Source organism: Camellia sinensis, chromosome 3, assembly GCF_055761805.1.
Source record: "Camellia sinensis isolate YWXY chromosome 3, ASM5576180v1, whole genome shotgun sequence".
Taxonomy (NCBI): domain Eukaryota; kingdom Viridiplantae; phylum Streptophyta; class Magnoliopsida; order Ericales; family Theaceae; genus Camellia; species Camellia sinensis.
In genome coordinates, this window is record NC_138963.1 from 85,900,485 (window position 1) to 85,916,271 (window position 15,787).

Genomic DNA, 15,787 nt, shown 5'->3' on the forward strand with positions numbered 1-15,787 from the left:
ATTACAGTAACCCCTCTTACTTTACCTGACAATGTCAAGATTCCCCCATTCCGTCTATTTTGTACAAATGACGTTAGTATCCAATAGAAAGTGACCATGTTACCCTTGCTTTTGGTTGCGAAAAGACCAAAAAGCCCTTTGTTCACAAAATCCCTAATCAAGCTACATTCACAATGCAAATCGAATTCTTCAGAGAAAGAAGAGAGAGAGAGAGAGACGATAGTAAGAACGTGAAGCAAGGTTGATCTATGTGAAAAAGATGAAGAAGCTATTCAATTTTAGACCGATCATCGTTGCCAGTGCACAATGTAAACTAGTTTCATCGGTGAGAAGTTGCGGTTATGGTTTCCAGGAAAGATTTCGAACTCTGTAAGATTTGAATATGATTAATTTGAGTTGATGATTTTCGATTTTTTTTTCCATCTTTTTTCTTACAAATTTGTTTCTATTCTGTGTTTGATTTGATGAAATGTATGTGAAAAGGGTTTTCTTCGAAAATATATATTTAGGGTTTATATTTTATTTGCAAAATTTTTGACTGGAAAAAAGGAATTTGGTGAATGTTACTATAATAATAGTGTAATGTAGGGATTTAATATAAATTTCTGATTTTTTGGATTTTATTCATGAGATGTATGTTTACATGTTTAGGGCTTTTTGGATTTTATTTATTCGAAGCTTACATGTTTAGGGCTTTTATTTGATTTGCAAAATTTCTGATTGGAAAAAAAGAAATTTGTTGAAAATTTATGAATTTCTGATTTTATGGGTGTTATTCATGAGATGTATGTTTAGGATGAATTTATGATTTTTTAGGTTTTACTTATGATTGTTTCATATTAGTATAATTATAGTGTAATTTAGGGATTTCTTCATGTTTTCATATTTTCTTCAGTTAATTGTATTGGCTTGCTTATTTTATTAGGGCTTTTCTTCATTTTTTCTTCTTTCCTTCAGTTAATTGTTGAGTATAGTACATGTTAGGAATTAATTGGTACGTTATTATGATCATAGTATGGCTTCATTTCCTTATTTTGATTTAATCATCAAGTACAAAGGGAAAGTGGGAAGAGTGTATGATGTGGACCCAAATATGTATTGCTACATTGATGCCTTGAAGGATGTAACTGCAACAATCCTCTCTCACATTTCTTGTAGTGAAGCAATAGCAATCGCATTGCATTGTGATCTGCCTGGTACTGACACAAGGAGATTAATAGAAAATGATCTTTATGTGCTAGACATGTTTTATGTGCAAGGTAGGAGTAAAACAATTAACTTGTATGTAGACATAGCATATTCTATTAGAATGAGTGATGGTGGACATAAAAGTGATGTCGGAAATGAAAATGGTAGAGGTGGAAATCATGGAGTAGATGCTGTAGATGTAGAGCAAGACTGCCATACTATAGATGTAGATGAAGAGTACCGTGAGGACAATGTTTATGGGTTTAGTGATGAGGATAGGGATTGGAATGCAACTGCTGAGCATGAAAACCAATCAGATGGCAATGAGATTTTGAGTGATGATGATAATAAGTGCTCAAGTGAAGATGATGATGCTGAACCTAGTGATTACCAATCTGGTGATGATGAAGTGGCATATTCTACTACTGATGATGATTAAGATGATGAAGCAGACTGTCTAGATGATGAAAAGATGAGGTTTCCAGGCATGAAGTATGATGGTACCTACAATGGGAAAGAGCCATATATGAATCAAGATGGAGAAGTTGTATTGGAAGAAGGGATGATTTTTCCAGAAGTGAATACTTTCAGGGCTACATTGAGGGACTATACAGTGTAAACTGGTTTCAAGATAATAAGAGACAAAAATGAGAAGCCTAGAGTAACAGCCCATTGTGCTGTTGAGGGCTTCCCTTGGAGAATTCATGCATCTCCACTTCTAGATGGGACCACCTACAAGATTAAAACCTTAGTACCTACTCACACATGTAGCAGAATGAACACAAACACTGAAGCTACATTAGCTTGGATTGCTAAAAAAATGGTTAAATGTTTTAAGGACAATCCACACATGGGCTTAGATACTATGCAAGTGAAACTAAATAAAATGTTTGGGATTGAGGCTTCAAGAATGCAACTGTATAGAGCCAGAAGGAGGTGCAAGGAGGAGCTGAACAATGATGCTTTTATTTGGTTGCAGAAGGTTCCACTTAAAGGAAGGTCTAGGCATGCATTTGATGGTAGGATTATGAGTGATCGCATCACAAATAGCATGACAGAGTCCTTCAATAATTGGTTAGGAAATTTGAGAACTCAGCAAATTTTAACTATGTTAGAGGGCATAAGGTGCAAGTTGATGGGTAAGTTTCAAATGAGGTACCAAAAGGCAATGCAATGGAAATCTAATGTGACATTGAATGTGAAGAAACAGTTTGAGGTCACACTGAAATGGTCAAGAACTTGCATAGTTGAGTATGCAGGAGGCAATGAGTATGAGGTGAAGGATAATGAGGGGGTTAATCACATTCTCCATATTGGGGCTATGACTTGTGTATGTAGACAGTGGGAAATATCTGGTCTTCCATGCAAGCATGCTATGGCTGTAATTTCTCACAGTAGGTTAAACATAGAAGATTTTGTCCACCCTTACTATTCTAAGGCAACTTACTTGAGAGCCAATGGTGGAATGATACATCCCATCTTAGACCATAGCATGTGGACACTTATACCTAGGGACCCTATACAACCCCTACCTCTGAAAAGATTGCCAGGAAGGCCAAGGACTTCAAGAAAGAGGGCTGCTCATGAGCCACCAGCTGGAACAAGTAAGAGCAAAAGGTCTAGTACCTTGAGATGCAAATGGTGCATACAATTTGGACACAACAAGAGAACTTGCCAAAGACGTCCAGTCAGGGGTGGAGCATCTGGTGCTGGTAGGGGCAGTGGCACATCCAGTGGTAGAGGCAGTGTCAAAACTGCTGGTAGGGGCAGTGGCAGATCTGTGAGTAGGGGTAGATGCAGTGGCAGATCTGTGAATAGGAGCAGAGGTAGAGGCAATTCAAGTGGGAGAGGTAGTTCCGCTGAGAGGGGAAATGCAAGTGGTAGAGGCAATTCAAGTGGGAAGGACAGTTCAGCTAGGAGGGGAAATACAACTGCAAGAGGAAGTTCAACTGGGAAGGGGAGTTCAAGTGGGAGAGGCAAGGGCAAGGCCAAGCATGCACAAGTAAATTTTTTCTAGTTGTTTTGCCTTTTCATTTGTGATTTTTATTTGTTTTGTCTATCCATTTATGATATTGATATGTATATTTATTACCTTTGGTTTTCAATTTAAGATATTCCAAGAGAGACACCCCCAATGCCTACTCAGTGTGTGACACAGGTCACACAACATCATGTTAGTTATGAAGCTACAATGAAATTATTTTCTTATTTTTTTAGCTTGCATGAATCCAACAATGTATTTTTGTTTACTTGTTTGTTTGTTTGACTTTTTTTTTTTTTTTTTTTTTTTGCAAATTACTTAGCTAAGCTGTTGATATTTTGGGTACAAGGATTAACATAGGTTGAAGGTATAAAATATATGTTGGTTGACTGTATAGTTAGTGAGGATCATGTTCCACCTTTTTGTATTTTAATAGTGGAGATGCAATGCTAAGAATAGAAATCCATGGACTGTGGCCACTTTTGTTTTTTTTTTTTTTTTATAGTGGCCGTGAAGTATTTTATAAATACTCATTTTGGGAATGTAGGTGATGTAATTGCATAGACTTGACAAATATGGTCCATGGAATGATGTAACTGAACATATCTGATAGGAATGATGTAAGTAAACTAATTGGACATATTTGAGAACAATCATGATATAATTAAACAGTCCTACTTGATGTTTAGATGATGTAATGGAATGGTCTTTATGTTTACAGGTTATTATGTTAGTCAAATTAGATGTGCATATTTACATAATGCTGAAATAACTTCATCATATTTATATATGGTCCATTACAAAACATACTGCATTACAAAACATAAGGTCTATTACAAAATATTACAAAACCTTACATAAGGTCCATTACAAAACATTAGGTAAATCATTACCATTACATTTTGAGAGCAACCATTATGGAAATTAAACATAAAACAACATTCATGATCATTATTATCTTCATAAATCCCATGTTTGCTTCAAGTACTTGCATCTTTGTTTGCATAGCCCCCATTTGATTTATTAAATTCATTGCATGACTTTCTTCTTCATAGGATGAAGTGTGTCTGTTAACAGTTGCTTGAGTGTCTTCTATCATCATTTCTCCTCCAACAGATGAGTTTACTGTTTTGTACCAGTCCTAGAATGCGCATTTCCCATTTGGGCATAAATAATACAATTTGCCTCGGTTTTTTTTCAGATTCAGTGACTTTAATTGTTGCTTTGCTCCCACAGTAGCAGAGCTTCACTACAAGAAATTAAGGTTTTAAAGACAAATTTTTAGAAACAAAAATAATTTGTCTTTAAAAATTATGCTTTTAGAGACAAAATGAAAGAATTTTGAAAAAAAAAAATTTAACCATATTATTATATTTTTAAAACGAAACTATTTGGTTGCAAAAGGTTAATGACTTTTTGTCAACAATTTTGATTTGTCCCTAATAAACACACCACATAATTATTTTATTTTATTTTCATTCTTTCAACTCAATAGTTGGGATTTCATTTCCTTCTCCACGCAACTGTCTCTCTTGCATTCTATCTCCATCGAAGCCCTAATTTCATTGTATCTCCATCGAAGCCCTAATTTCATTGTTCTCGGTGGTTTGTTGATTTCAATCCCTGATCTCAGAGACTCCTCGACAGCGACTTCAATATCCAGGTTTGATCGATTAATCGATTATTCATTTGAGCTAAAATATGTACAAAATTGATGATGTTTTTATGTCTTCGATTCATTCGTTTTTAGTTTATTTCTTGTAAATTTACAGTTGTGAAGATGTGTTGTTTGTTTTGATTGACATAGATCTATTGTAAATTTCAGATTCCTCTTTGTTTTCATTTTGATATACAAATCTTTGAACTTGATTTTTTTTAATTATTTTTTGTTTGTTTCGGCATGACATTGATTTCGAGAGATTGTGTTTCTTCAATTTGTTTGCTCAGAACTTGTATTGTTTGGTTTCAATTTATACTTGAATATGGTTTTTTGAACATCAGGTTCTATTATTGGAGTATTGAAAGAAAATGAAGGAAAATTTGACATGGTTTTGTGGATATTTTTTTTCTAATTATTTTAGAGAACAAATTATTTTAGTTCTAAGTGACATGGTTATGTTTTTAGATCAACTTTTACTCAAATTTAGGGGGGGGGGGAATCCTAATTATTTCTGGTGAGGTGCCGGAGGATCCGGTGGTTTCGAATAAGTCGGGACTTCTCTTCGAGAAGCGATTGATTGAGAGACATATTTCCGTATGTTCGTTTTCCCTCTCTTCATGATAGGGTTTTGATGTGTTCTGCCTTTTTGCTCTATTTGTTTACTGAGAAAACTCGAAGAAAAACATAAAATTGAAAATTTTGGATGTTAAAGATTTTTATTTTGGCCTCTTTTTGGGTATTAATTAGAATTTGCATTGTAATTCTAAATTCCATGTTTAATGGAAATCTGCATTTTGGTTTTTAAAAAGGAATATGGAAAATGCCTTATCACTGGGGAGGCTCTGTCTATGGACGATATTGTCCCGATTAAAACCGGCAAGGTATGCTGTATGCCGATTTGTATACATTTGTCTGCAATGTGTTGTTAGTATTATTTCAGTGTAAATTATGGTTTGTTGAAGCTTAATTATACAAGAATTATGCACAGATAGTGAAGCCATGACCAGTACAAGCCGCAAGCATTCCAGGGATGCTTGGGATGTTCCAAATAGTACGTGTTTCCAACCCTTAGCATGCCATTTCTATAGATTTTATTATTAGGTATAACTTCATGTTGTCATTTCCCTCCAAACATTGTGATCATACCTGACACTTAATGGTTACTATCAGCACATTTATATGAACTGGTAAATCTAATGGGTTACTATTAGCACATTTATATGAACTGGTTATAGTTTTGCTGTTTTGGCTTTGTGTTTACATTCATAAGAAGAAGTTTTCTTATGCTATTTATCAAAAAAAAAAAAAAAGAAGTTTTCTTATGCTAGTAACTGATCTTCTATATTTTTTCATTTTAATGTAATAATAGGAATGGGATAGCCCGATGCCATCTAATTTTGTCGTGGAGCAACAACTACTTATAGCAAGGCAAGAGTTAAGTCATGCTTTATACCAGGTACTAAAGACGAGCTTTTTTTTTTTATTTTCTTTTTTGGGCAAGTACTTGATGATGAGCTTATATCCTCTTTAAAGTTTGGATCTTTTGTACAGATTGTGTAGAATATTTTATTTGATTTCAAAACAAAACATTATCATTGTTTTGCAGTTTGTTTAGTTAATATTGGAACATTCAAAAATACATATTTGACAATTAGAGATTGTGAAACACTTGCAAAACAAATTAATGGTTCAGCAGCAATTTAAAATAATAATAATAATAATAATAAAAATGAAGAAGAATGAATAAAATTAAAAAAAGAAACTGCTTACATGTAACATTTTTCTCTAACTATAAAGAAGACAGGTTTGTTTTAGTTTCTTTTCCTTGAGATTTATATATATATATTTTATGTAGAATTTTAGATTTAATAAAATTTTCAGGGTTAATTCTATCAAGTTTTGACTTTCGAGCTTTTAGTATAGTAGCAAGAAATGCCTCTTTTATTTTGGGAATCCTATTTCTATCATTTACAAGTGCAGACTCAGGGCTATTGCACAGCTTATAGGCATAACATAACTATGAAGTTACTAGTAGTTTTTAGTGAAGGACCTTAGTGAGAACTAGTACATGGTTTCAGTTATTGGACAGCTTTACCCTGAGAATTACAATGAATTAATTTTCACTGTGATAAAAAGTTACCAGATAATATTTAATTCTTTAAGGATCTTCATTTTGGAACCCATACTTCAAAAAAGATAAACATGCATGCATTACTCAATCTAATGACTTCAAATTTTGTGGTCAGGATGTGGCAAATTGAAATTTAACTGTGCATCTTGATATCAAGGGCTGTTTAGAAATGTAACTAATACATAGCTTAGCATCAATAAGGCTTTAACTCAAACACAACACATAGCTTCCCCTGAATGAAAAAATTTTGTTCTAAGATCTCAGTTCTATGCAGGTTCTGCAAGCTTGCATTGATTTGAAGGTTTGGGAGCTCTTTGTGAGATTTTGAATGACATTTTAACAAAGCCCTTGAGAAGAGGATATGATGAGTTGTTTTATTCTGTAGGTAGATGTAACTCTAATATACAATCTGTTCATTGAATAGTTGAATGCTACAAGAAATGCTTGTGGCACTGGCCTTATAATTTGGAAATGATGCTTTTGAAATCTTTATTCGTTTATGATATACAATCTAGATGTTACGTATAAACGAATTAGAGCATGGTATTTGTTTGTCATTGAAATATCTTTTGATTAAGCCTCTTTGAATGTGATGAGCATGTTTTTTTTTTTTTTTTTTTGTTGAATTTTAATTTGGAGATGAACAAATGGTCTGGTGATATATTTGATATTTTCTGTTTGGTTGTTGAGAAATCAATAAAGGAATATCAGTTGATGTTCAAACTAGTATTTTTAGAGTAATTGTTACAAAATCAAAAATAAATAAATAAATAAATAAAAATTATTATACTTTTAGAGATCAATTTTAGTTGTTTCAAAAAAATTATAACCTTTAAACTGAAACTTTTAGCCACCACTTTTACTTGTTCCAAAAGCTAAAACTTTTAGAGACCAATTTGTTTTGTCTCAAAAATTATTTTTTTTGTCTCCATAAGTGCTTTTTGGCCCTAGACTGTTATAAGACTTTTAGAGACAAATTTTGATTGTCTCAAAATTAAAACTTTTTGCAACAACATATTTTTGTCTAAAAAAGTCTATTTATAGTGACAAATGCAAAATTTTGTCTCTAAAAGTCATTTTTTGACTTTTCCGGACGGACTATTTGGGACAAACTTCGGGACGGAGGAAATTGATTGGCTAAAGTTTTTCCCAACAAATATTACACTTTTAGCGACGGAATAAATTTGTCCCTAAAAAGCTGATTTCTTGTAGTGCTTGCTTCTATATTTCATCACCCCTCCTCCATCACTCAATGATGACATATCCATCCACTGAACCTACATTTATGAAATGGAAGAGTTATAATGCATTTTCAGAACATATATTGCATTTTGTTGTTATTGTGCTTTATTTCTGAATAATGGGACATACCTGTGTTGGATGTCTGATGTTTGTGCTTTATTTGTCAAGAATGGCTCATGTTGTTTGTGCTTTGTGCTTTGAAATTATTATTATTATTTTTTTGGACTAGTTAGTTGTTATTCACATGCAATTTTTTTTTCAAAAATAATTAATGTGAGTGGGAACATACCTGTGTTGTGCTTGAACCTCTGTTATCTCCTTTTTGTTGTTCTTCAATTTTGGATGCCTCTATAATTTTCCCTCTTTCACTTGGATTTGTTGAAGCTGAAGAACTCACCATTTGGTATATATAGATGAGTTGAGGGCATTATAGGCATTTTCTTGTTTACATTTGATTACATCAGCAGGATTTGTTAGGTGTATAAACGGCTGTCAAATTTTGGAGGAATCTTGACATTGTTAGGTAAAGTAGGGGGAGTTACTGTAATTATTCAAGCCATAGGGGTGGTCCTTGTATTTGTCAGAAACCTCAGGGGAGGTAAATGTAATTTACCCAAAAAATTATTCTCTCATCCCAAATTTCACTTTTCATCAATTTTGGTGAAAAAAACCCATCTCCAGTAGTTCATCTTTTAATAATTTCATCAAACTTAAGAAACTTAACAAAATAAAGGCTTGTTGGAAATCTGATGAAAGATTTGGTTCATCCTTAATTTGATGAAAAATGTACTTCTCCCTTGATTTGATACAAGTTTGATGAAAGGATTTGACCTCATTTTCACAAAAATTTTCATCAAATTTAAATTTGATGAAGGATTCAATGAAAGATTAGAGATGCTCTTATATATTTTTTTATAAGGGGGATTTGGTGATAGACCTCTTAAAGCATCTCCAACGTTGTATTTTTTTTTTCCCACCAAATTTGAGTAAAAACTCCATCTAATATCACACGCTCCAACGGGCTTTCATCATAACACTAGTTGACCGAGCGGATGACCAGGAGGATGTCCAACCAGTCGACTGGACAGTGTAATTTTTTCACAAATTAAAAATTGTTTATTTTATTATAATACCCTCATATATATATATATATATATATATGTGTGTGTGTGTGTGTGTGTGTGTATGTATCAGATTGCAATTATTCTCTCTTATTTCAATCTCTCTTCTCTCTGTCTCACTTTTATCACTGTTGTTCTCAATCGGTGCCACTACCGCTCTCCACTAGTGCCACTGCCACTCATCATGGAACTTTTTTTCTATCGTCTTCATTGCCACCGTCACTCGTCGCATCCACAACCTCAAATCTAAAATCATTCACAATCGTCGTCGCCGAAAAATGACGATTTGCGACAGTTCGCAAACCTTAGATTTGAGATCCTTCACTCTCTCCCTCTCTATGGTTTTGATGGTTCGTGCTCTTTTTCTATGTGTGTGTATGTGTCACTCACCATTTATACTCTCTCTCTCTCTTCTTCTTCTTATTCTTTTTCTTATTCTTCTTATTCTCATGATACTCTGTCTCCTTATATCTCTTTCTTCTTCTCATGACACTCTGTTCTCCGAATAGTAAAATTTTACTTTGGTTCATGACAGAATACTCTCCTGTAAAGCCATAATCGCAACTTGTTTTAGAGTAAAATTTTATTTTGAATCATTGTAAATTTTACTCTGATTCAGAGTAAAATTTTACTTTGTAATTAATAAAAAAATAGTAAAATTTTATTCTGAATCAAAGTAAAATTCTATTTTGATGATTCAAAGTAAAATTTCACTGTCGTTAAGCAGATCGGCTTGTTGTTAACTAGAGTAAAATTTCACTGTTGTCGAAAACAAAGTACATACTAAATCAATGAACTAAAGTCAAATTTTACTTTTAAATTATGAACAAACATATAAAATACTCTTGATTTTTCATTGTAATATCAGATTTCTCATTTTTCTATCAAATTTAAGTTCTTTTATCTCAGATCTGAAGTTATTGATCTCAAATATAAGTTTGTAGGTATCAAATTTGAGATGCTGGTTGTTTGATGGTAAAAATGGTAGTTGTCGGCCGACGATGAGGATGAGCGATGCTAGTAGACTATGAAGATGGTGGTGGCGATAAACAACCATCGAGTTTGTGAAAATAGAGAGTGATGTAAAAAACATAGAAGAAAGAGAGGGTATAATGGTCAAATAAAATATTCAAATAACAAATTTTGCCTTCCATATAAGACTTTATAATTATGAAAGGGTTTTGAAAGTACTAATTTTATTTTATTTTATTTATTTATTTTAACAAAAAAAAGAAGTTAGGAGAGATTTATGGTCAAATTTTCCTAAATTCGAAGTAAGGTGAGTGCAATTTATTCAATGAAAAATTATAAAATATGTTAAATGAGTTATGTTTTGTCCATCAAATATAACTAATAAAGATAATAAAAAGTTTAGAAACTCCACATATTCATATTAAAAATTTTACTGAACATTCACCCTTATAATCCAACCTACGGGTTTGATAGAATTTTTAGTATTTGAAGATAATCAACGACGTTGTCAAAAAAATTTCGGTAGGTGGGCAGTGAGCACCACATGAAAAATTGGGAGTACCGTCGCAGCACATAAAGAGCTGCAGATAATACAGTGAGTACGGGGCCTTTTCACAAATTAAGTCAAATCAGCAACTTAATTCTCAAATCAGACTTAATTTGGACAGAATTCGCAAATTAGGTTAAAACGTGGTTGTAAACCATGCTTTCAACGTTTTTGTGCCTATCGTGCGGAAATTTTGTGAAATCATAAAAGCGTGTTTCCAAACTACGCTTTTAATTAAGAAAACATGGTTACAAATCACGCTTTTCATTAATTTTTTTTTTTTTTTTGAAAGCGTGGTTGTAAACCACGTTTTTTACTGAAATTTTTTTTTCTTCTAAAAACGTGATTGTGAACCACGTTTTAGCCAAAATATAAAAGCGTAATTTGAAAACACGTTTTCAACACAAATTGAAACCACAGTTAGAGGCTTCAGTCACACACACTCACACTCACACTCACACTCATACACTCTCTCTCTCTCTCTCTCTCTCTCTCTCTCACACACACACCCACCACTCACATATATAATTTTTAATATATATAAATTTTATTTTATAAAATTGAGGCTAATAGTAAATATATATAACAATAATTTATAATAGCAACTAATAATCAACTATATAATTTTTATAATTTTTGTAAATATAAATAATTTTTATATAATTTTAGAAATAATTTTTTACAAATTAAATTGAAACGACCATACATACATATGTATATAACCTGTTTAAAAGTTAAAATGATATTTATTTTTTACCCTTAAATGATAATTATTTTTTATTTTTTATTTCTTAACCAAATTAATTTTTAATTTTTTATAAAAAAATTCTATAAATCAAACCATACATAGCCTAAAAATATTTTGATAAAACATTTTTTACATTGATAACTTATTTAATTATTTGTTAATTTTGCGACATTTTTATCATCTGAGGCATGTTTGGTAACCATTTCGTTTTCAGTTTTCAATTTATATTTACAAAAATTTAAAAAACTATCATAAAAACTTGTTTGATAATTTTTTTAGTTTATAAATGGTTGTCTCAACTTGTAAATTTGAGGAAAAAAAGTAAATTCAAAAAATGAGTTTTTTTGAAAAAAAAATTTATTTACAAACCCACGTAAACTCATTTTTTGAATTTATTTGGAAAAAACATTAATTGAAAAAAAAATTTGTTAGTAAAATTTTTAAATTGTTGTTTAAAAACCAATGTAAACTCATTTTTTGAATTTACATTTTTTCCTCAAATTTATAAATTGAGACAATCATTTATAAACTAAAAAAATTATCAAACAAGTTTTTATGATAGTTTTTTAAATTTTTGTAAATATAAATTGAAAACTGAAAACGAAATGGTTACCAAACATGCCTTAGATAGAAAAAATGTCGTAAAATTAACAAATAATTAAATAAGTTACCAACGTAAAAAATGACTTATCAAAAGATTTTTAGGCTATGTATGGTTTGATTTTTAGATTTTTTTTAAAAAAATTAAAAATTAATTTGATTAAGAAATAAAAAATAAAAAATAATTATCATTTAAGGGTAAAAAATAATTATCATGTTAACTTTTGGAATGGTTATATACATACGTATGTATGGTCGTTTTAATTTAATTTGTAAAAAATTATTTCTAAAATTATATAAAAATGATTTATATTTACAAAAATTATAAAAATTATATAGTTGATTATTATTTGCTATTATAAATTATTATTATATATATTTAATATTAGTCTCAATTTTATAAAATAAAATTTATATACATCAAAAATTATATATGTGAGAGTGTGTGAGTGGTGGGTGTGTGAGAGAGAGAGAGAGGGAGAGAGAGAGAGTGTGAGTGTGTGTGACTAAAGCCTCTTACTGTGGTTTCAATTTGGGTTGAAAACGCGTTTTCAAAACACGTTTTTACATTTCAACTAAAAGCATGGTTCACAATCACGTTTTTAGAAGAAAAAAAAATTTCAATTAAAAGTGTGGTTCATAACCACGCTTTCAGAAAAAAAAAAATTAATTAAAAGCATAGTTTGTAACCATGCTTTCTTAATTAAAAGCGTGGTTTGGAAACACGCTTTTACGATTTCACAAAATTTACGCGCAATAGGCACAAAAACGTTGAAAGCGTAGTTCACAACCACGTTTTAGCCTAGTTTGGGAATTCCGTCCAAACTAGGCCTAGTTTGGGAATTAAGTTGCTAATTTGGCTTAATTTGAGAAATGCCTCGAGTACGGGTCTCTGTGGTGCGATTCAAGATTTGAAAGTAAAATTATAAATTGAATAGTGAATTAACAGATTGACGGATTGATAAATTATGGTTTGGGCAGTTTTGGATAGATTGACTGATTGAAAAATATTTTAACCAATTATCAAGTATTTGCAAAATATATAATACTAATTTATATAATAATTTTCATATATATAACACAAACTAATTTACATAATATTTTTCATATATATAACTATTAATTTTTACTAAGGCCTCGTTTGGGAGCTTGTTTTTTTAGTAATTTTTTGGTTTTTTAGTTAAAATATGATGTAAAAAAATTAGTATGTTTGGGATGATTTTTTAACTTTTTACAAAAAAATGTGCAAAAAGTAGAGAGAAAAAAGAATCTTTGACTTTTTGGTATAGGTTGTTGGCTTTTTAACTTTTTTAATAACTCTTTGACTTTTTGACTAAATCGGCCGCTTCCCAAACGAATCCTAAATTTCACATCTTAAATCTTTGTCATATTCAATTTTACTTTGATATTTTATTAGAAGTTAAAAAATATATATGTATTACTTATAATAGATTAGAGCAATTTTAAAGGTGAATTATAAATTTTAAAGTTTAATCCATAATTAACTAATAGAAACGGTGTAAATTAATACATATCCATTCGATTTTAGCAAATTTTATGATAATTTGCACGGGCTTAACCGCGAGATTAGTGAATAAAAGTTCGCGGGGGTGGGTAGCTCATAAATGCGAAAACGAGAAATCTTCCGGTATAAATATCTCATCATCAGTCTCTGTTACTGTTTGTCCCCACGGGCCAACCGCCACTAACCGTCAAAAGCACGTTCAGACATATAGCAATAGTGCTCCCGCGTTTTTATTCACCATTCTTCTTACACTCCTACTCCTGTCACCCACTCACCGTTTCAAACTCTCTCTCTATCTACAGAAACAGTAGGGTTTGGAAACCCTAGAAATGGCGTCGCTCTTGTTCTCTGCGATCATGCTGTTGATTTTATTCAATCTCGCCTCCGCTCTTCATCGCAAGATACCGACGACTCTGGATGGTCCGTTCGGGCCTGTGACTGTCCCTTTCGATCAGAGTTTGCGCGGTAACGCCATCGATTTGCCCGATTCCGATCCCAGAGTTCGCAGGCGCGTCAAAGGATTCGAGCCCGAGCAGATTTCCCTTGCTCTTTCCGCCACCTATGATTCGGTTTGGATTTCTTGGATCACAGGTCCCCCTTCTCTCTCATCTTCCTGCATTTCCTTCAATTCCATTCAACTTCACTCTCTCTTTCTCTCTCGCACGCACGCACGCATGCATTGGTTTCGTGGCTTTTTGTTATTGTTGTTGTTGTTTCGTTCTAGTTTGAACTCTGCGCAGAATGAGATGTCAGACGGCAGAGTTATGCATATTAGTGATATTGGTTGATGAATTAGGTTTTTAGTACAAATTAGGAATTAGTGCTGATTTGATTATTGATCAATGTGTTCACTTCAGTTGCACTATTATTTATCCTCCGAAAATTATCCTTGATTTAGGGAAAGATTATCAAAACATTGTATATATATATATATATATATGTCTGTATACATCTTTCACAAATACTCATAAACTGATGTGTTTGTATATGTCTGATTTTGTTTGTGTTTTATTTCAACATACACAGATTTACATAAATATTCATAATTTGATGTGTCTGTATTTGTGTGAGTTTGTATATGTTTACACATGCGAGTTCAGGGAAGGTGGGCCTTGTTTTTATGGCAGATTTTGAGAAAGTATATGATCATGTAGATTGGCAATTTTTGGATTTTGTGATGGATAGGAAAGGTTATGGAGAAAGATGGAGGTCATGGATTAGGGGGTGTTTTGCTTCTTGCAATATGTCGGTGATAGTCAATGGTAAACCAGGGGAGAGTTTTAAAGCGTCTCAAGGGTTGAGGCAGGGGCATCCTTTTATCTCCTTTTCTTTTCATTCTGGTAGCGGATGTGCTAGGAAGGATGGTGGATATGGCTAAAGAGGCTAGTCTGTTTGAGGGTTTACACGTCGGTAGAGACAGGATTAGTGTGACACATTTGCAGTTTACGGATGACGCTATTTTCTTCTCTTCGGGAGATGAGAGTCAAATGGTTAACCTTTTTTTGGTGATCAGGCTTTTTGGGGTGCTCTCGGTTATTAGGGAATTAATGCAGATTCAAATTATGTTCGACAAGTGGTTGAGCTACTTCGGTGTGGTATTGAGACATTTCCAATGAAGTGTTTATGACTTCCATTGGGAGGTAACCCAAGAAGTGAAGTGTTTTGGAATCCAGTTGTGGAGAAGATAGGTAAGAGGTTAGAAGGGTGGAGTAGGGCTTTACTTTCCTGAGGGGGTAGGTACACTTTGGTTAAGATAGTTCTATGTGGAATTCCAATTTATTTCTTGTCTTTGTTTAAGATTCCGGTCAAGGAGGCAAAATCGTTAGAAAAGCTGATGCAGAATTTTCTTTGGGAAGGGAAGGAGGAAGGCAAGAAGGATCATTTGGTGAAATGGGAGACGGTTTCCTTACCTAAGGAGAAGGAATGTTTGGCCATTGGTAATATTGTGGCTAGAAACATGGCTTTACTAGGCAAGTGGTTATGGAGATTCCTAATTGGGTTTGGCTCATTATGGCATGCGGTTATTAGAAGTAAATATGGGACTCATATTAATGGTAGGGACTCTCAGGTGG

General features: G+C 32.5%; 2 protein-coding genes across 6 annotated transcripts in view; both read left to right on the forward strand.

Annotated features, from left to right (window-relative positions):
• Positions 1-212: 212 nt before the first annotated feature.
• Positions 213-6,622, forward strand: LOC114323434 (uncharacterized). 4 transcript variants are annotated; one of them, XR_003651144.2, is made up of 5 exons: positions 213-369; positions 4,225-4,832; positions 5,639-5,710; positions 5,818-5,880; positions 6,199-6,622. XR_003651144.2 is itself a non-coding variant. In XM_082920263.1 (4 exons), the coding sequence occupies exon 1, from the start codon at positions 1,964-1,966 to the stop codon at positions 3,203-3,205; it is 1,242 nt and encodes a 413-aa protein (XP_082776389.1). In that variant the 5' UTR covers positions 213-1,963; the 3' UTR covers positions 3,206-4,832; positions 5,639-5,710; positions 5,818-5,880; positions 6,199-6,622. The 4 variants fall into 3 exon arrangements, 2 of the variants coding, with proteins under 2 accessions (XP_082776389.1, XP_082776390.1); XR_003651145.2 differs by having other exon boundaries at positions 4,665-4,832; XM_082920263.1 differs by having other exon boundaries at positions 213-4,832.
• Positions 6,623-13,747: 7,125 nt separating this feature from the next.
• The window catches only part of PAP15 (purple acid phosphatase 15), a 43,292-nt gene continuing 41,252 nt past the window's right edge, over positions 13,748-15,787 (forward strand). The window contains exon 1 of one of the 2 annotated variants that reach the window (XM_082920265.1): positions 13,748-14,306. In XM_082920265.1, coding sequence (XP_082776391.1) covers positions 14,045-14,306 — 262 coding nt within the window. In that variant the 5' untranslated portion in view covers positions 13,748-14,044. The remainder of the gene's footprint in view (positions 14,307-15,787) is intronic. The other variant, XM_082920266.1, reaches the window with a different exon arrangement.